Source organism: Theobroma umbraticum, unplaced genomic scaffold, assembly GCF_002168275.2.
Source record: "Theobroma umbraticum cultivar Fairchild unplaced genomic scaffold, ASM216827v3 scaffold_204.0, whole genome shotgun sequence".
Lineage (NCBI taxonomy): Eukaryota > Viridiplantae > Streptophyta > Magnoliopsida > Malvales > Malvaceae > Theobroma > Theobroma umbraticum.
Window position 1 is genome coordinate 6,686,881 of NW_018397267.1, and position 25,574 is coordinate 6,712,454.

Consider the following 25,574-nt stretch of genomic DNA (forward strand, 5'->3'; position numbering starts at 1 on the left):
AAAATCAAACTAGGTTTTGAAAAAATTCATATTTCGAATTCAAATAAAATCACACCTCAACCTTCTTAATGTATTCAATTTTTATTTTCTCGTTTATACAAAAAATACGGGAAATTAAGAAGAAATGGCTATTGCTGAAAAATAAAAGCTGGCATCTCAATGACAAGAAAGGAACATGTGTCTGCATGACAATGCCTGGAATTAGATGGCAACATTGCCACGTTAAAGGAATTAGCTGTTCGCCGTTAAAGCTGTCTGGAAAAATATACCCTTTTTTTCCTTCTTCAAGAATGTGCTTAAGGGAATAATCCTAACTTGTGGGCATTGATGCAATCATACAGAAGTTAGCTTTAAGGTTGCTTTCTCACTAACCTTTTCATAGATATTCTTCCTCCAGCATCAATTCTGCTCATCTTCATAAGAATCTCTCTATTAAATTGCTGGGTAGCAAATTATTGAAAGTAGCAATCCTCCCACTACAGGCTATAGCTTTTTTAGGCTCCGTCTGCCAAAATTTTATCCAAATGAACTGAATGAGACATGATGATCCTCGGTTCAAACCTGAAAAAAATAAGATAGAAAAAAGGAAAAGGAAGAATCGAATGATGGGTAGAGCCACCGAATTACTGATGATAGCACATCAGTCTACACGTTCAAAAGAATAAACCATGGTGCTGCCAAGTGGCTAACGCTAAAGCCATATTTTTCCCTGCTGCCAGCAAATGTAGGAGTTCTTCACTTTGACGTTTTCCCAGATGTAACTATTGAAATGATATGAAGGCGTCTGCTTGCGTTGGGGAAGTTATCCGATGTGGCCCTACCATGGTCCAAGGGTTTGAGTTCAAATCTTGCCTTCACCAGGGTTGGGTTGCGTTGCAGGGGTTAGGGGGAAGGGGGAAGGGCCGCTTCCTGTGGTCGCCTACGCCTAATCACTTTCAAACGCCACCCACCCATTGAGAACCTTGCATCAAATGTAACTGGAGATTTTTAGCTGTCACGCTGAGCATTTCAGGTTCAGTTGCTTTATGTTGTTTCCTAATTCCTTATCTTTGCTTGTCTTAGGTCGAGACAAGTAATTCTCCCTAGTGCCATTGATGCACAAACACTTCCAGGAGAAAGGAAGTGAAAAGATAATAAGCTGATGAGACAAAAGAGCTTAGACTTAATGCTTGCTAAGGCTACTTTCTATATCTAGAACAAATGTGAAGGCATAAATCTATAATGGATGAAAAGAAAGGACAATTATATCCTATCCTTTTTTCAACTGTGCTCAACAGTCAACACCGCTTAATTAAAGAAGCATGGTTCCTAGTTTCGCAAACCATTCTACAACGGTATTCCTTTTCTCTTTCTATGTTTTTGTTTCACGTCCCTTTGACTACAACTGAGCATAATGTAATACTCAGGAACAGTAACATAAAGGTGCATAATGAAGGCGAACAAGGCAAAATACTTGGAAGGTTTTCTCCTTGCCTCCTTCTCCAGCTCTACGCGGGAAGGAGGTTGCCTTGAAACTTTAAAAAAGGAAAGAATTTGTGGTCTGCATGTTTATGTGCAAAAAAGTAACTGAAACTGTGGATCTTGTGCTACTCCATTATCAGATAGCAAAGGAAGATTATATTATATCTGGTTTTCTGGCTATTTGCTGTTTCATGCAATTTATAATTGAAGGGCTGGTCACCGGATGGATAAGAATTTGCGAGGGGGAGTGAAGGTGTATAGAGAATGAGACCTCCTTGTTCCACAAGTACCTGGAAGAAGGTTCTTCAATCATTTGTTGAAAAAAGAAATAGTGGGGGGGAAGACTGTTAGACGCTTTGGTCAACCAAAAAAATCATAAAAAATGCAATCATCTATGAGCAGATCATTTTGAAACTAAAACTTTACAAAAGCATGCCATTAAATCTTCCATTGAGAAGGCCAATGTATAGTCCTGATAAGAAAAGCTAAATTGTCATTGAAAGTCATTTACTAGAACATAGGCAGGTATACAGGCCTTAAGTTTCTCAGGTTAGAAACCACTTTGTCATTTACAACTCTGTATCTTCATCATCTTCAACATCAGTGGTCTTCTCCTTTTCCTTTCTTCACAAGTTCACATCCCTGTCATAAGAAGTAATAACCTTAACAACCTTCTTAAGGATTCATTTGGTTTAAATATACCACGGTGATATTAAAGCAAGGATTCTAATCATCTTCAGAAAGCATGTAAAATCCCCAAGAAGACTATGCAATAGTCTTTTCTGGAAATGCTAAACTCTAGGCTTCTGCAACTATCTAAATCAAATTTCATTGTCTAATATCGTTAGTAAAAAGCCCCTCCTCCCCGCTGCTCCACAAGTGTCCCTTTTTTTGTATGTTGCCTCATGTTTGTGGTAGCAACTGGAATTATGTATGTCCCCCCACAAACAAGCATCAATTATCATGTACAAAGCCCATCTATGCCTGACCCTAGCTGACTCTGGTAAGAGCCTCAACAGCAATGGTAGCAATAGTGAAATAAAACTTGACTATGAATCTCATCCCAAAAGAAGGGAATTATGCAGTGGCACAGTCTAAGCAACTCATTAAAAAAGATATTAAGATTGGTACCTTTTGATAACATATATGATATACAATAACAAAAACAGAGTCCAGTGACCTAGATATTTAACACTCAGTCAGGGAAAGCCTTTTAACATTCTGAATGTTAATTTTAACAGTGATAAATAGGATTAATACAGGGTCTCCTTCATAATATATGAATTACTCCATATGGCAATTCGCAATCCGTTAACCATCATTTAACTTGAACCAATGTGCATTAAATTACTGATGCAGGTAGCAAAAGCTCCAAAAATATGATAACAAGAATTAGAGGCTAGGGCAAAGACAGAAGCTAGCAGTAGGACATTCAAACAATAATGAGAATTGTTCAACAAACAAAATATGCAAGTATTTTCATGGAATAAGCTGCCAAAAGAAGTTGTTGGTAACAAAGAGTGAAAGACTGCAGCAAGCATCAGACCATCCAATATAAGGCAAAATAATTTGGGTAATAGGAAAAAACAGTGTACTTGTCCTATATGCTGCCAATTGATTTTGCAACCTTCTTCACTCATGGAAAAGAATAACTTAGTTTATCATAATATACTAGATAAGAGTTGTAACAAGGAAGTAATGTATAATCCATAACACAAAAAATTATGACCAATTACCTCCTAACTGGTAGAAATGAAGGTAAGGGTATTGAGAGAGAAAACAAGTACCTTTTAAAGCTTTTTTGGCATCTTTTCCTCAGATTTTTCAGGTCAACAACAATGACAGAGATGTTATCATAACTACATGCATCAAGAGCTTGCTTAAGAACCTGCTGAGAAACAAACCAAGCAGGTGGAAATGTACTGTCATTGACCCCAACTAGCCTCCGTTGCTGTCTTAATTCTTTGCGAGCTAACTTTACGACCACTTCATTGGATAAAACATCCCAAAGGCCATCACTTGCCAAAATCAAACATTCATCTTCTTCAGTCCTAGTCATGAAAGTAACTTCAGGCACTGAAATTACCCATGGTTTCAGGTCATGGTCACCTGAAAGTCGCACCATGCAAAGTAATAATGTAATAATTATACATACAATCAATCAAAGGAAGTATGATATTCTCCACATGCAGCTAAAATAGTAAGAACTTAGTACCTAACATAGTTTCAAAGCTTTGAGTTGTGAAATTCTAGGTCAACCAGAATTTAAGTGAGGGGGGAAAGAGACAATGCATTATTATTTGATAACAGAAACTGTAACATACAACTTCGTAGATACATATAAAATCATCTGACTTAATTCTGCAATTCTTCTTGAAAACCATTTGGTAGACGAAAGTTGACAGCTTTATGAAGTAAAGCAAGAAACATAACTGTGCTACAAAATATATCAGATGACTTTGGAATGTGCTCTGTTTTTATTGGATAAAAGTCATCCAATAGATAAAAGTACCATAAATTGGCTGAAATAGTCTATTCTATATCTAAAAGGAAACACAAGAAAGTGGTGTTTATGGTAAGATAAAAATATACAGGTTTTACAATCTAATGATTTGCTTGTTTGAGACAGGTGAGTTCAATTTTCCCTAAGATTTTCCTTATATTTGGAGGGACATGCCTTAGATACGTGCCCACTTTGAGGTGTTGGATACATACTTCGCACAGATACTAGATGAAAACTTAGAGTAGGAGCAACATAGGATTTGCCATAGTGCTGCTGGCCTACTTGCAGATAGGTTCTACAGTGTGTCTCCAGTTTTTTATTCTTGGACATGTAAACAAAACCTGAGTAGCTATAACATTTGAATGAATTTCAGCAAACACAAAATGAAAAAATAAATCACTAACATGAATAAAAGTTGTATGGCAATCCTCTCACTCATGCCATGGAAATGAAGAAATAATTCGGTGGTGTAGAAGCAAAAGTACCTATTGCTCTTGACATGGAAAGAACTCCCTCCACCCTTAAACAGCCCCAGTTGAGAATTCTACCTCCGCTACTAGTGATCCTTTCTAACTCATCTGCTCGGTCAAGCTGCAAAAAGACAGGTCCACATTTTCAGCAAAGTCCCTAAAAGAGAAAGGAGGAAGCAGGAAACAATGCACAGATTTGCACTTTACAGTGAAGCATGTGTGTGCTTGTCAGATATACACAAGAGACAGCAATAACATATCCATCAGCTGATGAGATATTTGGGCCATACTTTTGGATACTACGACAAACAAAAGACAGCTTAATTATTGTAAAGCCTGTAGTAGCTTATGATAAATCCTAAAAGTACTCCTCTTTTATTCAAAAGTAGGAATGTGTTTGATACTTATGATGAACCATGCAAGTAGATCTAATTTATTCACAAAAAGAAAAATGTTCTTGACACAATATTTGATGTGAAAAAGCACAAAGTGAAATGCCTGTTGACACAAAGTATATATCAATTCTTACATGTGAATATTAAACACACATCAATTGGTCCATATATCAGTGCTAATGGTTGAGACAACCAGATAAAAAGGACAACTTCAAAGCAAACAGTGAATGGAACTTTCCAATCATCATTCTGAAAGGAAGAACATAAAACCCTTTTCCTTTCACAGGGTCGGGAGAAAAAGCACAAAGTGAAATGCCAGTTGACACAACAAGTGAAGTATATATCAACTCTAAAGTGAATATTAACCACATCAATAGGTGCATGTATAAGTGCTAGTGGTAGAGACAGCCAGATAAAAAGGTGCCTTCAAAAGCAACAATTAATAGGATTCTCTAATCCTCCTTCTGAAAGGAAGAATGTAAAATCCATTTTCCTTTCTGCAGGGTAAGGAGATTGGATCATTAATCTAAGCCATTAGAAAAACACTTGGCTGATAAATAATTTACTTCTTGATCTTCAACCACTCCAGTCACCAAGAATGCTCCTAATCAATGCAATGGCAATTGTAATTTGTTTATCTCTAGACTTGAAAACAGCAGCAGGTTAGAAAGAATCTTAGAGTGTTCAGGATTGGGCCATAAGGTATTACAACACAAAGATTGCCTAAATAAAAAGACAATAACCAAAATGAAAAAACATGAAGGAAGAAGATAAAAAAATGAAAGACCGTAGTTTTGGAACAAGTGTAAATAGATAGAAGAAACTGAATAACAGAGAGAAACCTTGTGGTCAACTGTTAATGGGATTGCTTGTGTCCCACGACAAAGCACAGCCCTGGAGTCACCACAATTAGCAGCAATTATCTGGCAGGCAGAGATAAACACTACCAAAGCAGTTGATCCAACAGACTTGGGTGCTAATGCCTCATCTTTGAAGGCGTTATCAGCCCTCTCAAACGCCTTGCACAGCGCAACCTCCCACCTCTTATTCCATCCATCTAAACTGCTTCCTCTTTCCCACTCCTCTGCCACAATTTCACAAAGTTCATTTGCACAATAGCTACTCACCTGCAAATTACCATCCAAATGAGAAAAACCACATCAATATGATTTTCTTTACATCTATTGGCCATGAGTGTCAGGTGATGAGCATTTTCTTGTTCGACCACGCAACACTTGTTTAACAACTATACTACACCATCATATTTGAGTTTGCCTCATCCTCTCCTTTTTACAAAATAACATACTTTATGTTAAATATGCTTGATCCAGAGGATATATACAGTAATATCATCGAAGCTTAGGTTTTTCAGCAATTGACCCATCATTTTGAGCCATGCTAGTCCACAGCTCTTAATGGTCTCCTTTACCTTCAATTATAATGTGTGAATAGAAGCCTAGCTAAATATATATATCAACATCACCACTATCACCTTAAACTTCAGTGACTCTACAAAATGATCCATAGACAAACAATTTTTTCAGTAGTTAATCCATCGTTTCGAGCCTTGCCAGTCCACTGCTCTTAATGGTCCCCTTTACCTTCAATGATAATGTGTGAATATAAGCCTAGCTAAATATACATATATCAACATCACCACTACCACTTTAAACTTCAGTGGCTCTACAAAATGATGTATAGACAAACAATGTTTTTCAGTAATTGACCCATCATTTCAAGCCTTGCCAGTTCACTGCTCTTAATGGTCCCCTTTACCTTCAATGATAATGTGTGAATAGAAGCCTAGCTATATATATATCAACAACACCACTATCACTTTAAACTTCAGTGACTCTACAAAATGATCTAGACAAACAATATTGTGCCATCTGCATGAGGTAGAAACTATATGCACAGGTCAAAATGAAAATAAGAGCAACTTAGTAGCACATGGCAATTTTTGTAATCAGAAGCACTACTTCACAAATTAGTAATCCTAACTAGTCTGCCAAAGATCTCAATAAATATTCATATTGCACTAATATTTGCTATGAAATCATAGAGTTGGAACATTTAAAATTACTGATCAAAAACACAAAATATGGAACAAAAGCTGGAAATATCAAAATGTTTTAGTTAGTTTCCATTCTCAGTGCCTGATCGAATATGGCATATGAAGACAGGAAAACTCAAGCAATGAAGCCTTTAAGCATTCAATGCCGTACGCTATCAGAAAAATGGTGTAGATTATCTTTCTGTTATCCTTTTCGACAACTTTAGAAGACCATTATCATATGTGGTCTTACTCTGAAATCTTGGTTAATTTAAAAAGCAAATTGGAACTCAGAATAAGACCTAGAAAAAGATTAAGAAAACATATAATGTGGATAAAAGGTGAAACTCTATCAATTTCCAAACAGTGACAAATTGCATTCAATGCCTTTAAGCTTTCAATGCTGTACACTATCAGGGAAATGGTGTAGATGATCTTTCCCTTACCTTTTTCAACAACTTTAGAAGACTATTATCATATGTGGTCTTACTCTGAAATCTTGATTAATTTAAAAAGCAAATTGGAACTCAGAATAAGACCTAGAAAAAGATTATGAAAACATATAACGTGGATACAAGGTGACAGTCTATCAATTTCCAAACAGTGACAAATTGCATTCAATGCCTCTACCATTGAATGCCTTACACTATCAGAAAAATGGTGCAGATGATCTTTCTGTTATCTTTTTTAACTACTTTAGAAGACCATTATCATATGTGGTCTTACTCTGAAATCTTGATTAATTTAAAAAGCAAATTGGAACTCAGAATAAGACCTAGAAAAGGATAAAGAAAACATATAATGTGGATAAAAGGTGAAATTCTATCAATTTGCAAACAGTGACAAATTGCACCATTTGTTTGTTGATCTCTAATGCAAAAGATTTTACGCAACCCTCAAAAGCATCACCCCAATAAGGCTAATTAATGAGAAAGAAAGTTCATGCAATTGTAAGCATAAGACTATACTCAGCATCTATCTATCTGGGCAAGACTATTGCTTCCATTTTCTATTAAAATAAGGAAAAAAAATGGGGGGTTGGGGGGTGGACTTCAGCCAGAATAGATACAAGGAAAACTGCAAATAGCTTAATTTAATTCAATAAAGTAAGTTAGAAAGAAGCACAAGCAGAAAGAATAGAAAAAAAAAATACAGCGATGAAAGAAAGAACACTACTAAATTATGGAGAGTTATTAAAGGTGCAAAACCTATCAAGATTTCAAAACCTATCAAGATTTCTTTCACATATTGCTAACAAGAATCATAGATAACTTACTAATCCTTTCAAAAAAAAAAAATAGATAACTAACTAAGACCTTTCAGTTATTTTCAATATTGGAAAGTCATCAAACCACTTTCACCAGTGCAAAAAACTTGTCAGTAGCTTCCAGTCTGCTCTACTCCTAAGAGCAACTGAACAAGTGAATTTTCGCCCAAGATTGAAGTAACTTCTAAAGTTACTACTCTCTTAATTATTATGTTCTCTAATATTCTGCTGTATTCAAACACAAACTAGAGCAAAGATATGCATACTTTTAGCATTAAAATAGACATCATGTCTCAAATATCAAATATGAGTTTCCTGTCTGTCTCCACAAACCATATAGACAAGCTATTTCTAATAAGATTAAATTTATAGAACATAAATGAAGAAAGAGAGAATAAAAGAAAGGTAAAATACTCAGAAATAAAAAAAAAGAATAAAGAGAGAATAAAAGATAGGTATAAACACAAAAAAGGGTCAATGTAACTTGACTATACTTACCTTTTTTATTTTGAAAAGCATTTATACTAATCTAAAAGGTCGTAGTTTTTAAATAAATGGTACATGTATGATGCACTATTAATGAATTTAACATCTTCAATAATCAATTAAGTGCAAGGGCTCAATCTCCAATTTGTTCAAGAGGATTAGACAAAAAATGAAATTTATTGCTTCAAAACTACTTCGAATACTTATTGCTTCTAGAAAAGCCTAAAGTACATCTAGGGATCTAAATTTTAATTGAGTTGTATGTGAGCTGCTTGACTTACAGCCAGCTATAAGCTTTAAGAGTTTAATGGGTCAAAAAGAGAGATTATTAGTTTCAAATATATTAACTCTATAAGTTTTAGTTGTTTATAATTTTTTATTTCTTTGGTATATGTACTTTATGACAAGAAGACTGTATGCACTATAACATGCTAATCTCATAATTATTAGACCTTCTCAGAAAGAGATATAAAATTAACGGCAACCTCAAGAAAACCTATTGATAGATTAAACAAGTTTACACAAAATTATCTATTCTAAACATTATTATCTTGAAAAACAAATTGAATTAAAATATACTAATTTCTATATCATCAGAGAATTTATCTGATGTACAACAAATTATACTCATGGTTCATAAAAATTCATGACAATAAAGCTATTTCCCAATAGCTTAAAGATGGACAGTCCTTCAACAATTTCAAATCAAGTTACATATTTTCAATTTCCCTATCCTTCAATACTTAAATGGAATTTAGATCATCATATTTGTTTGTAGAAGAAAAAAATGATCATGATGTTCACATAACTGGAAAGCTTGTGTGACATACATCAGAAAACACCTTCAGTTCAACAAAATCACAACAAAAGGCATTTTAGACATTTTAGACGTGTACAAATAAGGCAACTAATGCTGATCCCAAAAGGCATATAAATTTAGATAATGGTACAAATATAATTACCAGGGATATGTTTTAACTAAAACGTCTATCCTACTATCTTTTCATTACTCACAAACTTTCACCACCATTCAATCTGTCCCTCTTTTACAGTTCATTACCATTCAAAAAACATACCCGTAAAACAAGTGAAAAATTTTCAACTTAAAACTTGTAAGTTACAATCTGACCTAAAAGATAATAGAATCATGTTAATAATTATATGGTAAGATTATAAATAACAAGATTTTAGCCAACCTATCAAATAGTTATTGAGTTGGAATCATATTCTAACTAAAGATGTTGTTAAGTATTGCGCTACGAGAAAATCAGACAAAATTTTCACTAGTCTTTATTTGATAGGTAATATACAGAAGATCTTTAGACACTAACAATGAGCGAAATCCACTATAGCATCATCAAGGAACAAACTTAGACATTTTAATGCAATTAGGACTAAAAAACCAACACAGAAAGATCATATAAAGTAGTGTAATACAAATGAGTAGAAATTTCTAATGAATTCATTCCTTGAATCACAAAAGGGAATTGCACACCAAGTCAAAACGTCATGTTATACCTAAAGTAATATAAATGAAGTAAGGGAACTAGTGGTTGTTTAGTTCTATAGTTCTCGATTGATAACCTAAAATAAATGTGACTGATATAGTATGACATGGTGGAATGCAAGTCCATTTTGGACTCAGAAAGGAATAGGCCATTTTAGTCAAACTGATACTCGTTGAGGCTTCTTTTCTTGCCTTTTAACCCCTCTTTGGGCTGACATTTGCTTTCAGATAAGTATGAAAGAAATGATAAAGAGATTTATGACAACTTTGTAGGGAAATGACTTCTTGACTAAGGACCATTAGGTTAGAGACTTACTTAAGCCATTGGAGATTTTCTTACATACAAATAAATAATCATGACTTTGTTTGAAACATAGAATTACTGTATTTGCAATTTCCTTCTTTCTTTTTTTTTTTTTTGAGGGGTACAAAAGAGAGTTAACAAGCCCAAGAATACTGTGCAGGATCGCTACACCCTTCATCCTCTAGCATGCCATAGAATTCCCTCAGAGGGGAAACTAAGACCACTTTCTAAGATAAAATAGTTGGCCCATATTTGCCAGCAGATCAGCACATTTATTACCTTCATGGACAACATGCATAATTATGCAGCTTCAACCTACCTTATGAGGCACTTACAATCTTCTAAAACCCTCCAGTGCATGGTCCTTCCCTAGCCAACCAAAACTTTGAACCTGATTCCACCACAATGGATGTCTGCAAATCCCATGGATAAGCAGTAGACCTTTCTCAAGGCCGTTGTATCCACCAATTACCTATCAACTCTACCACTATCAGCTATAAAACCCTTCAACTTGCTACCATTATGATCTCAAATCAAGCCCCCTACACTAGAAAATTCAGTGCTATCTTTTTTCGTTCCATCCAAGTTTATCTTAAACACGTTTTCAAGAGAGATGTCCAAGCTGTCCAACAACATGATCTATTTGTGCCAAGTAGCTCCAACTTGAATGCTACCACAATTTCCTAGCTGTTTTTCCTACCCTAAAATGAACTTCCTTATACCTTTCCCTTCTACTATCAAAGACTCACCAGTTCCTATCTCTTCCTATATACTAAATCACAAACACAACTACACAACTACTACAAACCCAAGGATAACTGATCTATCAAAAGATTTAATACAAAGACTACAGCTCATCCCTCCCTGTCATATCATTGCAGAAAACCTACTCATGTTTGTGGCACACTCAAATTCCAAGCATCTGCAACTAATGGATAGATTAGAACAATATGGTCCAAAGCTCCATTCCCTATTCTTCATGTTTGTGGCACACTCGCCCTTGAAAATATAATCCATGATGGATTATCAACCATATTTCTCCTGAACCTCTTGTTATCGATCACTCTATCCTGCATACATAGCCAAATTGAAAACCAGAATTATTCTGGATATTTCAGTTTCCTCATCAACTGCCAGTTCTTATTCTGCCTATAGGCACATCCCACCCTATCCCTGACAAACTTATATGTTGATCTTACAGGAAAATGGGCTTTTGAGGCATGGAAATTCCCACTTCTCATTTTTCTGTGTTTTCTTTTTCATTTTTCTTCAAACATGTCAGCCTCATCATTTTAAATTTCATTATCCATAATCAAAATTAATCTCAAATTTATAACAATCTGATCCAAACCCACATGAAGGAAGAGTCTAAAGACACTAAATATGTACCTAAAAAATTGTCTCCTCCAGGATGTATCTTCCTTTTTGACTCTATCTCAAATGTAACTTTTTAAGTCATCCCTAACGTTGCCAATTAGTTGATTCCAATTAATGATCCCACATCTCCTTCCGGTTATCTTGTAATGGAGGGTGAAAGGAGATTCTCTAATAATTTGTCATTGTTATAGTTATTTAAAAAAAAGAATTAACTATTTAAAGACATCAACCAAATTCGTCATATATGTTAAAAGAGGAAGCATTATACTGTTTCAGATAGCCATAAAGCAGGTTACTTATTTAGCCATGTAAAGAAGCCCAAAGAAGTGTCATTCACAGCCTCTCACCATAACTTGCAAAAAGCAAAGGAATTTCCACCAATTGTTAAGTATAATTCAATAGAAACATCATGACACATTTTTTGCTTTACCAATTAGCTAATAGATTCCCTTTGAATAAAATTTTTTTTAAATGTATTATTCTTTACATATAGAGACCAAAAGTACCTAATGTCCTAATATTAGCATAATAAGCATATCAAATAATCAATTCCCCATGCATTTATACAAATGGCTTATGCATGATTGTAAGGTCAAAACCAAGCTCCATTTCATAATAAACATTGAAAATTCTCATAAATAACGCAAAATCCACCCCTTATCGCACTTCGTCCCTTGTAAGCAGCCCCCATAACTAGCTAGGAGGGCAATCCTCCAAGAGAAATGCCTGCATTTGACAACCTAAACCCACACAAGCATAAAGTACATTTACAACAGCAAAGAACCAGTGCAAATTTCGCAAACATTTCCCTTTGTATCACAATATCGGTGCTCAAATAAAATCAAAGCCTTTTATTTCATCTAAGAATTCTATATTAAATGCCTAACAAAGGAAAATATTAATTTCAAGAAATAAACAAGATAATAAAACGAAGCTTTGATATATTCCCTAAACACGATTAATTAAAGCCACTTTGTATTCACCTGATTGCACAAGAAGAAAACCCTTAAAGCAAAAGGACGATCAAAATCGATAAATTCAAGAATTAGAATCGAAATGAATGTCGGTGGAAAGAGTTACCTCGTTGCTGCAATTTTCCTTTTCGTTTTCTCTTACTTTCTCTCATTTTCTCGGCTAACAAACACAGGGCTTTTAGATGTTTTGGAGCAACAAATTTAGGGTTTTCGGTTATTGAGAAAGAAACTGATCAAATTGGGAAGGTATTGCGCCGGTAGAGTAGCAAACTCGAAAAAAGAGACGTTGGGTTTGAAAACTTTGAACAGAACACCGCCATTCAATTGCCGCGTAAGTCGAAACCTTCTTTTGCGCATTAGGATTACAATTAAATGAATTTCCCATTTTAATTCTCTTTTTTTTTTTTTCTGAAATCGAAGAAAAGAGATCCCAACGGAGATCATGCATTGTGCTTCCTCAATGTTATTATATTATAACAGTTAAAATGATTGATAACTCTGGGAAGGTCATTATTGTACAAGTATATAGGTGCTATAGTATCATAGTGATGGGAATGGGTAAAACAGACAAGAGTGAGTAGTTCTAGAGAGCTTTGGTACTGGTAGCAAGTGATAGAAAGATTTATAGGGCAAAGATTTAGTGGAAATTGATAGATTAAGGATTAGATGGTGAGATGGGAAGGGTATACTTGAAGGCAAGGTATAACTTAGAGATGATATTCATATCTCAATGTGTCAAAAGATGAGAAACATTAACAATTTATAACATTAAACAACTTTGGTAATTTAGCGAAAATGTTACAATTAATTAATAAAAGTGAATTTGAATATTTAAATATCATCTTTGACTCATGTCATTCGAGAAATACACAACTATATAAGAAAGGGAAAAAGCTATTTCTTAACAAACCTCACTTTAAGTCCATTAATCCAAAATTCCCTTAAACATCTCAAGTTATTGAATTTAACTTTAAATCTCATTACATGTCTTAAAGTTAAAATCACACGAATTATATGACTAAAAGTTAGACCAAAGATAATAAATATAAATTCACAAAATACAAAGTAATATTATATAACAACAAAATTAAGCTATATTTGCCTACCGTACGAAAATCTCTTACAAAAGGATTCACATGCATAACAAAAAACCATATTATAACATATTAAAAATTTTGCAGGAGACATATGAACATTTCAATGTAAATATATGTATCTATGAATTTGCAAAGAAGTAAGTGGATGACCACATCATAAATATAAATAATTGGATGATATATATATCATCTTTGTAGGAAGGTTTTCATCACAAAGTCAATAACATATCTCCATGCATCTTGTTTTGAAAGGAAAGTTATAACAAAGATTCTAAACATCAAACTACAAATAAATTTTTAGGTGGGTATTATTTTTTTTAAGAAAAATGTGACGACCAAAAAGGTAACAAGCAATATATATATTTTTAAAATTTTATTTGTTAAAAAAAATTAAAAAAGAGTTTTAAATATATATATATTTTTAAAATTTTATGATGTTAAAAACAATATTATATACCATCTTAAAAAGGAGGTATGATGCCACCTTGTAAATTAGGTGGGGATTGGTAGGATTGTGCAACGGTTGATTGCAACCAAGCAACCAACTGCAACTGTTGGTTGTTTCAATCGATCTCATCGGTTGATCGGCTCAGCCGTCTAAGGGGACTCTTTCCCTTCCAAACCGATCGAATAATTGACGATTAGTTTTTTTTAGGGGGGAAAAAGTCAAAAGTGCCTTTCATTAACCCCCTAAAGCAGCCATTTTGCTCTATACAACTACAATTGTTTCCCCTTTCCCCTGACCTAATTCTCCCCCCCCCCTTTCCGCCTCTCCTTGACTCCCTCTCATACGAAACCTTAAACCAATAGCCACCAAACCAAGTGGGTTCTCTTCCATTCTTCAACTAGTCATTATCAGTCCAAAACCAACCAAACCGACCGAACCAAAGCTCCTAAAGACCGATCGAAATCGATTTTACATCTTATGTGGTTCGATTAATTAAAACTTTAAAATTTTTTTGTCAAGTTTGCCAAAAATCGAATCGAAAATCAACTGAACCGACATTTTCTCATTCTTAGGGATTAGGATGACCTTAAGAGGTGCACCCTCTTAAGGAGAGAGAGAGAGGTAGCGCTACATTGTGAGGAAAGGATTATTGCCTTGAACATCTCATAACCTCGCATCCTAAACATCACCTTCGTGATCCATATGCCTTTGCTTGAATAATAATTATAACTAATAAAACATATAATTTTAGTTGCAAGTTTCCTTTTTTGTATTCTATATGAGTAGGGTAGAATGGGATCTGTGCATGTCTTGATAACACAATCACTTGACGAATTGTTGGACCAAAAGGTATTTTCCAAATTGAAACTTAATTTTATAAGTTTATAGTTTTTTTTATTTTCATTATAAATAAAACTAATCACAAATAAGTAAACTAAAGGGATCGAAGTAAACAATGTGAAAAGATATAGAGAAATGTAATGTAATTATAAATTGCTTGGATTTTGCCATTTAATTTTACTTGAAAAAAGCTTCAAAGTTTAAGAAGCACATGTTAGGAATTATGAGCGGAGGTTAAAAGTCTTTAAAAGTATTCGTAGAATAAAATAGAATAAGATAAATATTTTGTGAGAATATAATAAGATAATAATAGAATTAAAATATTATTATATAATTTAATTGATAAAATGAAATAAGGTGAAAATTACTATTATGATTTATTACAAAATTTAGTTGGTAAAAATAATTTTTAAATAACAAAGAAATATGTGATAAAAAGATAAAAATATCTTTTATTATAATATATAATTATTTATTTTGTTTTATTTTATTATAAAATATTAATAATTAAAATTTAAAAAATATTTTTAAGTTTTGAAGGAAATGGCAGCCACCAAGGGTTTTCTTTCCGAGGTTCCTTCCCCTTTGATTCTTGATGATTGAAGCAGGCAAAAAGTAAGAATCAGAAGGGACGGTCAGGAAAAGAACCAAGCAGGGACCCACCATACCCCTTCCTTCCAAGATGTCTTGATGTCATCTGAAGGCGAAGATTTACTTTCAGAAAACAATAGGGATTCAGATGGTGAGATCGGATTGGAAGCCACCAATATGGCAGATCCTGGCAGTGACCCATCAGAGATTGAGTGGGATTGTGATGCGGATTACACGTTTGGGACTCGTGAGGGTGAACCTACCCTTGATGTCTCAGATCGAAAACAACAAGAGCTTGCTAGAAAATGGCACAGATTAGTTGTGGTCCACCTCTTAGACCGTCCTATTTCTTACAGGGTGCTTTGTGATAGGATTATTTCCTTATGGTCGCCCAAAGGTCAATATAAAGTGGTTGACCTTAATGAAGAGAACTTTTTGGTTAATTTTTCCTTGGAGGAGGATTATCTTAAGGCATTGTTGGGTGGGCCATGGATGGTGCAGGGACAATACTTAACGGTGAGACCTTGGTTGCCTTTTTACCACAGAGAGACATAGGATCTGACAGCGGTAGCAGCCTGGATCAGATTCTTGGAATGCCACTACATTTCTACCATAAATCTGTTTTGAGAAAGATAACAACTATCTTTGGTAAATTGATAAAGATAGATTATAATACAGATGTTCAAAAAAGGGGAAAATTTGCTCGTATTACTGTTGATCTTGATCTCTCAAAATCATTATGCTCGAGATTCTTAATGGACGTCCACAGCAGGTGGAATATGAAGGCTTACCAAGGGTTTATTTCAATTGTGGAATCTATGGACACGTTCAGGAGGTCTGTCCTCAACAGAACAGTAGACAATCGACAACAACTCACAGCCCAAAAGAAGGAGATACTGCACAATCAAAACCATCTCATTTCGGTCCTTGGATGTTGGTATCAAAAAGAAAAAACAAGTATGAAGAAGGCAGGCAGCATCAACTACGGGAAAAGAATGGTGGTAAGCAAAAGACTAAGGGGTCGCGCTTTATGATTCTAAAAGATAAGGAGGAAGAGGACGTTGTTCCCGATCAGAGTACAGCAACAGGGAGACAAACTTTAAAGTAGAATTTTGGTGGAAAAGAGACGATTGAATCGTCCAACAAGAAGGTGAACATAACAGATCAGTTGAGAGATACAAGTCAGAGAATAGAGGACAAGGTAGGACAAGTAAACGGAGGAAAAGTGATCAGTGTAGCGACCCAGGCAGACAACGATCTGTATGAGAGGGCATTGCCAGGTAAGGAAGTGGAGAAAGAGTTATTGCCGACCGATGTTTCGATAAGCAAGCATGTCTTTTCGCTAGTGCTAAAAGGTAACGAAGCAGATTAAACTATACTAGCAAAAATAGAGATACCTTGCCTCAAAAGATCATACTTGATCCAAATAAACATACTGTTGCAACATTGGTAGATAACAAGTTAGAAGATGGTCTCCATACACGTAAGTCGATGACTCGAAATGCAAAAATTCCAGGGGTTGCAATCTATGAAAAGGATTTTAAAACTACTGATAAGAAGATATTAACATTACTGCAAGGTATGTCAATTAAAAAACTGCCTAGAGCTAAACCCACAATTACCACAATGCATTCAAATGCAATGTCCAGCCTATTAGAAGCTAGTGGAATCAATTTAGTTTCCGAAAATGCTGTGGTGGAGGCAATAAAATAGCCTGTTGCAGCTAATGCTCTTGACAAGCCTTCAACCATATTAGGTGAAGACATGAAGGAGAACTAATGGCCTACTTAAGGTCAGTATACTGAATTTCCTATCTATGTCTTTGAATTTTTTGGTGTGGAATTATCAGGGTGCTGGCGATAATAATTTTGTCAGTTTACTTAGAGAGTTTGGGAAACAAAATAACTACTCCATGGTCGTTATAGTGGAACCAAGGATAAGCGGGCTTCATGCAGAAAGAGTGATTAATTCAACAGGTTTTGAACGATCACATAAAGTGGAATCTGCTGGCTTTTCTGGTGGTATCTGGATACTTTGGCAGGAGGCTGTTAAAATAGAAGTGATTAGGAATCATGCTTAGTGTATTCATATTGCAGTTGAATATCCAATGGGAAACTCTTGGAACTTATCTGTTGTTTATGGTCATCCGAATCCGTCTATTAGGAACAGTTTGTGGGAGGAACTTACAAGGTTTGCCAGGTCAGTTTCAAAACCATGGTTGATAACAGGTGACTTTAATTCATTCCTATTTTCACATGAAAAGTTTGGAGGCTCTGTAAGGGGTAGTCGGCATTGCTTGCACTTTCAAAATCTGGTAAATGAATTTGAACTAATGGACCTTAGCTTTAAAGGTCCTAAATTTACCTAACAAAGGGGTATAGTTTCAGAGAGAATCGATAGAGCAGTGTGTAATATGCTGTGGCGGTTAGCTTTTAGTGATGCAGTCGTTCATCAACTGCCAAGGGTGGGTTCAGACCACAGACCACTATTAATTTCAAAAAGAGATGCTCGAGTTGAAGATAGGACACAAAGCTTTAGATTTCAAGCAGCTTGGTTGATACATGAAAGACTTGACGAGTTTGTGAAGCAAGCATGGGACAATTCAAAGTAACATTCATGTCACATTGATGAATTTTTCTAAAAAAGCAAGGCAGTGGAATAGACAGGATTTTGGAAATATTTTTTACAAAAAAAAAAGATTATTAGCAAGATTGTGTGGGGTTGAGAAAGCACTTGAATTGAGATCTTCTAGTTATTTGAGAGAGTTGGAGTTCAGCTTACACTTGAAATATGAAACTGCGCTTAAGCAAGAGGAAGCGTTTTGGCTTCAAAAATCTAAGGCAGATTGGTTGGAGTTTGGCGACCGTAACACCAAATACTTTCATCTTCGAGTGAAGAAAAGAAGCTGCAAGCTAAAAATTTTACACCTCAAAATCTTAAATGATGAATGGTGTGATGATCAAAGGCAACTATAGCTGCATGTTGTGGACTTTTTTCAAAGGTTATATTATAAGGAAGGCAATGACCTCCCAGCATACCCTATTCGAAATAAATTCCCCATGTTACCTACAGAAGCTCATGAATTATTAGACATCCAATTGATAAGAAGGAAGTAAGAGAAGCACTGTTCGAGATGAAACCCCTTAAAGCACCAGGTTTGGATGGTTTTCCTACCTTATTTTTTCAATCATAGTGGAAGGTGGTGGGACAAAAATTAGTGGAATATATACAGGATGTTTTTAATGGCGTAGAGATTGGTCATAAAATGTGTAATTCCTTGATTGTTTTGATACCCAAAATTGGGACTCCCGAGCACATATCACAGTTTAGACTATTAGCTTATTGCCAGTTGCTTTCAAAGTGTTAATGAAAGTGATAGCCAATAGATGAAAACCGTATATGAGCTTATTAATAGAGGAACCGCAAGCTAGTTTTATTCCTAGGAGACATATTGTCGACAATATAATCGTGGCTCAGGAGGTAGTGCACTCCTTTAAGAAAAAACAAGGACGGAGGGGCTGGATGATGATTCAGATTGATCTAGAGAAGGCCTACGATAGATTGAGGTGGGAATTCATCCATGATTCACTCGTGGAAGCTAGAATCCCAAGCACCATCATTGATATTCTTATCAGGAGTTGGAACAACAGTAGCTCTCAAATATTATGGAATGGGAGGCACTTAGATAAATTCTCCATTTCGAGAGGAGCGCGACAAGGAGATCCACTAGCTCCGTATTTGTTTGTGTTGTGCATAGAACGACTGGCTCATGGTATCAAGCAAGCTGTCGATCAAAAAGTGTGGAAACCAATTAGTTTCTGTAGACAGGGACCAGTCTTATCTCACTTATTTTTTGCCGATGACCTCATACTCTTCACAGAGGCCTCAGAAGGTCAGATAGAGGTAATAAAAGATGTTTTGGAAGATTTCTGTGCCTGCTTAGGAGCGAAGGTGAGCATTTCAAAATCAACTTTTTTTTGTTCATAGAATGTATCTAGAGAAGTAATTAATCACTTAGCGGCTAGTTCTAGCTTTTCTTATGCTGAAAATGTGGGCAACTATCTTGGAGTTCCTTTGTTTAAAGGTAAAAAAAGTGTTAACGCTTACAAGTATCTTATTGATAAAGTTAAAGGCAGACTGAGTGGATGGAAGGCATCATCCTTATCTTATGCAGGTCGTTTAACTTTTGTCAAATCAGTATTTTCGAGTATTCCACTATACATAATGCAAACAATTTCTATCTTATTAGAAATTTGTTAAAAAATAGAGCGCTTGTGTAGAAATTTTTTGTGGCATGGTGAAAGTTAAGACAGGAAGGTAAACTTGTTTAAGTGGAATACACTTTGCAAACCTAAGTCATAAGGAAGGATGGGCATTTGAAGATTATCTTTGATGAACGACACTTTTATTCTAAATTATGTTGGGGATTGCTTTCTAAACCTGATGCACTTTGGGTACAGGTTCTTGTGAACAAATATAATTTTAGCAGAACAAGTTACTCAAATGATCCTATACGTAGTGGGTGCTCAAACGTATGGAGATCAATGAGTAAATTATGAGGCGAATTTATCAAACATGTAAGATGGTCAATTAGGGACGACGCTCTCGTTAAGTTCTGAACCGATATTTGGATAGGTGAAGTACTATTGATTAATTTTGTAGCAGAAACGAATTTCATGTTAAATTTAAGTGCACGGGTAAGGGATTATATCATGCCTAATGGTGATTTGGACAAGGAGAGGTTAGCAGCTATCTTACCAACTGAAGTGGTGAATCAAATCCTTTACATAATTCCTCCCACCTTATCGGCTTCACCAGATATGCCTTACTGGGCTCTTTCTCCTTCTGGATATTTTACTATTTCTTCAACATATGAACATTTAGGGAGTTCTGTTGTTTCTAGTCGAGTAAAGAACAAAAATATGTGGAACTTGGCTTGGGATTAGAGGTCCTCATAGAATTTGCTTTTTCTTATTTCTTTATTTGCATAAACGCATCTTGACAAATGCAGAAAGAGTTAGACGCAAGCTTTCATCATATGCGTCATGTCTTCATTGTCATGGTGTTGAGGAAACATGTCTTCATTTGCTTCGAGATTGTCCTGTAGCAGAGGCTCTTTGGAGGCGTATATTACCTCAAATGGGTATTAATGAATTCTTCCAAGCACCATTACTCAATTGGCTGTCTAAGAACCTTAGTCTTCAGCATCTCTACAGATTTGATGCCACCTGAAACATTGTTTTTGGTATAGTTTGCTGGTACATTTGGAAATGGCGAAACTTGTTTATATTTGAAGGTTGTGAACTCTCCATTGAAGGCCAGTTGAGTAAAATCAAAAGCATGGCTGTGGATACTTATAACACATGGACAACCCTTCCCTTGCCAAGTGGGGGATTGAGTCGACAAGAAGAAATCTTAGTGGGATGGACACCACCACCAGAAGAATGGATTGCAGTGAATTCGGATGGAGCCTACAAGAGTGCAATAAGGACTGCTTCTGCTGGAGGAGTTTTGAAAGACACACATGGTAATTGGCTAGTGGGATATGCATGCAAGTTAGAGACAAGTTCAGCCTACCGTGCGGAGTTGTGGGGGGTCTACAAAGGTCTCCAGCTAGCTTGGGAACGAGGCTTTCGCAAAGTTAAATTACAAATTCATAATAAGGCAATGCTACAGGTGATTGGTTGTCACCGTGCTCATCCTTGCTCTAACCTAGATGTACTTAGAGCAATTAAAGGCTTGTTAAGTAGGTATTGAGAGTTAGTATAAGTCATATATATAGTGAAGGGAAAAAAATTGTCAATTTTATGACTAATCTAGGATTTAAGTTAAATTCTTATATTACTTTGTATGACTCTCTACTAGAAAAGGTATTCTGTCTATTCCTAAATGATGTGATGGGAGTCTGTACTGTACGTTTGATTAATCAATAAACTCCACTTTAAAAAAAAATTAATAATTTATTATTTATTTAAAATAGTAATAATTAATAATTTAATCATTACAAATTAGCATATTAATATTTTATTTATAATTTAATCATTAAAAATTAGAATAGTATTATTTTATTTATAATTTAAATATTATTATGATTAAAATATTAATAATTTTAATTAATTTTTAAATTTAAAATATTAATTTTTTATAATATATAATTAAAATTTTAGACTTTTTATTATAATAAGATTTATTTTTTGAAAAAACAAAAATACCCTTTATATAATTCAATAAAATTTATACCAAATGACAAAAATAAATGAATTTGTTCTTTTTTAATCATTTAACTTTTATTTTCATTAAAATTTTAAAATTATTTTATTATTAAAATATTAAAACTTGAATAATTTATTATTAAAATATTAGTGTATTTTTCTATTTTTATCTGTTTTTATTTTTATTTTTTAATTTTTATTTTAAGATATTATTTATAATTTAAACATTATTATTATTAAAATATTAATAATTTTAAAATTTTTATAAAAAGATATTTTAGTCTCATCAATTTTAAAGACTATTCTCTCTCAATTATGGAATAATAAATACCATGAGAGCTTAAGATTAGTTAAAATCTTGATTTTGGAAAATTTTGGAAATTAATTAACTATTAAAAAAGAATAACTATGCTTTGATACATTTGCCAACCAAATAAAGAAAGAAATAATACATAGGACTAGAGGGTGAGCTAATGGCATACCGACCATGCTCTAAAGGCAATTTTGACTTTGGTTTGGGCCTTCAATAACTGTGACAAGTGGGCCGCACGTGGCTGTAGGCATGCATGCAACTGTTCCAATTTCTAACGCCGCCAAATCTACAGACAGGCTGCGCACCACCACGTGCTGACAGATCGCGTAAGGTCATCACCTTCCCCAAAACAGAGGAAAGAGACCAAAAACGACTGGTCGTCTTTCACCCACTCATGGCAAGCTTGGGCCCCACCCCTCAAACTGCCCCCGACTAAAATTTTTTGATGGTGCTTCTTGCTGGGCCCCAGGTAATTAGACGACCCAAAAGCGCGATTCCTCTGGAGGACAAAAGACGCTACCCTATTTTGTCTGGTTCGGAACCCACGTGTCAACGAGGGTGCCTCTCTGTCAGTGGGTTTAGCTGACAGCTCGGTGGCCCAAAAGGCCACGTTTCAGATCACCTTGGCTGGCCGAATTTTTTGTTTTTGGTCACATGCTGGCCTAATTAATTGACTAATTGGTTGAGTTGGTGAGAAACAATTTCGACTTTATTTGGGATTGTCGATTGAAAATGGACAAAGAGGTAGCCACTTCAGTAGGCAAGCATAAAGGGTGAAGGAGGGAAAGATATAAAGTAGCGATCATTCTACTTTTCTCGTGCAAATCTTTTGGGTGAAATTTCCCACATTTTGTAACTTTTAACATGATAAAAAAGTGATTTACAAATGATAAAAAAATGAAGGTTAAAACCATTGAAAGAAGAGTTTAAAACATTGCTTGCTTTCATGGGACTAATTATCTTCTTCAAGCATCCACTTAGTAATGAACTTGTAGAATACTTTGTTGAAGCTACCATTGAAAAATAGAAAATAAACCCAACAAAAAGACCCAGATAAATATATATTGTGAGCATCCATGAAGTCTATGCATTATACTATAGTTTAATTTATATATTGTGAGGAATTTTTTTATCCTAAAAGGAATATAGTATGAATTTTTCTACACTCTTATTCTTAAATGCACGGCATATATATAAATAAATAAAACTATATATTATATCGTATCAAGCCACATCATATTATCCTAGCATACCGATACGACAAAACAATGAATACATAAAGAAAGTAGAAGTAATAAACCCAAACCTTCTGCTTTAATCATCAAATGAAAGAAGCACGCATTTTATAAAAATAAAAAATAAAAAAGAAAGATTTCATTTTGTCAGGAGATGAGTTACCTGGTCACCTCCATGCCCGTCAAATATGCCAAAATAATGCACCGGCGATTTCTCCATGGCGTATTTACACTCGGGTGCCGTACACCCACCAACATCCTTGCAACAAACCTGCATAATCCCTGGATGAACTGCAGCAGCATCCTCCATTGTCGACCGCCTTCCTTGCTCCACGCAGTATCCCCACGAAACTCCTTTGTTGCTTCTCCCAACGCATTTTGCAGCCCTGTTGCCTTCCAGAACAGAAATGACTTCGTTACCGTTGGTATCAGAGCTGTCTGACGCTGTAATAATAGCAGCAGTGTTTTCAGTCTCAACACCTTTGGTATGGGTATATGTGATAATGGTGGTGGAATTGGCGTCGGAATCCATTGGTTTTGGATTGGACTCGACGACGGCGGTGGTGTCTTTGCGGAAGGTTTGTTCACTGCCGGTGGATACGTTTGCCATTTAAGAGATTAAGACAAAAAACGAGAGAGAAACAGAGAGTAACAGGTTTAAGAAACGACGGTTAGGGGTGATATTGGGGAAAAGGGCCGGGGGCTAACTATGAAGGGTCTGTGGCAACGCGTGGAAAGAGCTATGAATGTACATGGCAGACGCTCTCTACGTTGCATGGCAGATGGTTAATGTCACAGTCATGTAAGTAAATGTCAAGACACCTTCCAATTATTCGTTGCCAAGCAATACGAGATATTGTGCGTTTTCTCCAGTGGCAGGTTCCAATTGGTGAGACAATTTCAGGGTGTGCAGCAGCCTACAGGGCATTAGACTGGCTCTGGTTCTAACACCTCAGCCCGCACGGCCCTTTTCCAGTATTGACTGCCACATTTGTAGAATGATTTAATAGGGGCCAAGCTAGTGTACAGTAGGCCGATGTACAAAACGCCTTCGATCAGGCCAGCATGCCCCGTGTTGCCATCGGTGATCAGGATTTCAAGTCAAAACTCATCATATATTTCAATTAAATTTCCACTTTTAAGCTACAAGGGTTTTGGTAGAAACAGGATGCTAATGCCCTTTCAGTATTGGTGAAGTGAATGACTAGTCCTTTGTAGATTTCATTTATTGATTTGTTAGGTCTCTCACCTTCTTCAGGGACAGAGGGAAAAAGACAAATCAATTTGGCCCACAAAAATATATGAGGGATTTCAGTTCACTAATTAAATCAATTAGATAAGAAAAACAAATTAATGCTTTTAGTCAAAATTTAGCTCCAGAGAGGTATTAATTTCTTTAAATAATAATAATAATAATAATATTTTTTATATTGAGATAAAAACTTCAAATTAATTCTTTAAATTAAAAATATATGCAAAAATAATTGAATTAAATAATCAAGATACAACAATAATTTAAGTACGTGTCATTTAATCTGATGAGATTGTAACTTTTGCTAGTGATATTCAGTTGTTAATTAAATCTTAATCTTCCCTTTAACTTTTTTCTTTTTATCTGATTTTTATTACAACATGTGCCACAATACCTATATAGTTACACATGTGATGGGAAAGTATAGGCATGCTCATATACACAATTTAATTAAGAAAAATTAGATAATAAATGTTTAATATTGGTCACATGTTGCACGTATTCATTTACCAAATAGGTGATGGAAAATTATGATAAATATGGGTAATTGCTGTTCGGCAAACACCGCTACGTACTTAAGCTAAAAGCTCAATTAAGATATTTTAATATTGGCCGAAAGAGTCCAACCCTCAAAGGCTAACATTTGATCAAAAGGTTGAGGCGGCTGGGGGTCGACTTATCAACTTATACTTAAATATTAATGTATTTGGACTTGACAACGGTGTTATCTAGTTTATCTTTTAAGTTATTTTAAATGTAATTAATAAATTTTATTCAATTTGCAAATAA

At 35.0% G+C, this 25,574-nt stretch overlaps 1 protein-coding gene across 1 annotated transcript; it reads right to left on the reverse strand.

Annotated features, from left to right (window-relative positions):
- Nucleotides 1-1,867: 1,867 nt before the first annotated feature.
- On the reverse strand, nucleotides 1,868-24,259 carry LOC110424456 (putative protein phosphatase 2C 6). Its single transcript, XM_021439020.2, has 5 exons — nucleotides 23,697-24,259; nucleotides 5,672-5,956; nucleotides 4,450-4,555; nucleotides 3,249-3,570; nucleotides 1,868-2,103 (listed from the first exon to the last, which is right to left on the reverse strand). The coding sequence occupies exons 1-5, from the start codon at nucleotides 24,141-24,143 to the stop codon at nucleotides 2,088-2,090; spliced, it is 1,176 nt and encodes a 391-aa protein (XP_021294695.1). The 5' UTR covers nucleotides 24,144-24,259; the 3' UTR covers nucleotides 1,868-2,087.
- Between the last annotated feature and the right edge of the window lie 1,315 nt (nucleotides 24,260-25,574).

What these genes read in the sequence shown, in the direction of transcription:
- LOC110424456 (XM_021439020.2), bottom strand. Translation starts at nt 24,143, where the DNA reads ATGGCAAACGTATCCACCGGCAGTGAACAAACCTTCCGCAAAGACACC. An exon ending in ACGGGCATGGAGGTGACCAG is followed by an intron (nt 5,957 to 23,696) that starts GTAACTCATCTC and finishes GGTAATTTGCAG; the next exon opens with GTGAGTAGCTATTGTGCAAA. An exon ending in CATTAACAGTTGACCACAAG is followed by an intron (nt 4,556 to 5,671) that starts GTTTCTCTCTGT and finishes GTCTTTTTGCAG; the next exon opens with CTTGACCGAGCAGATGAGTT.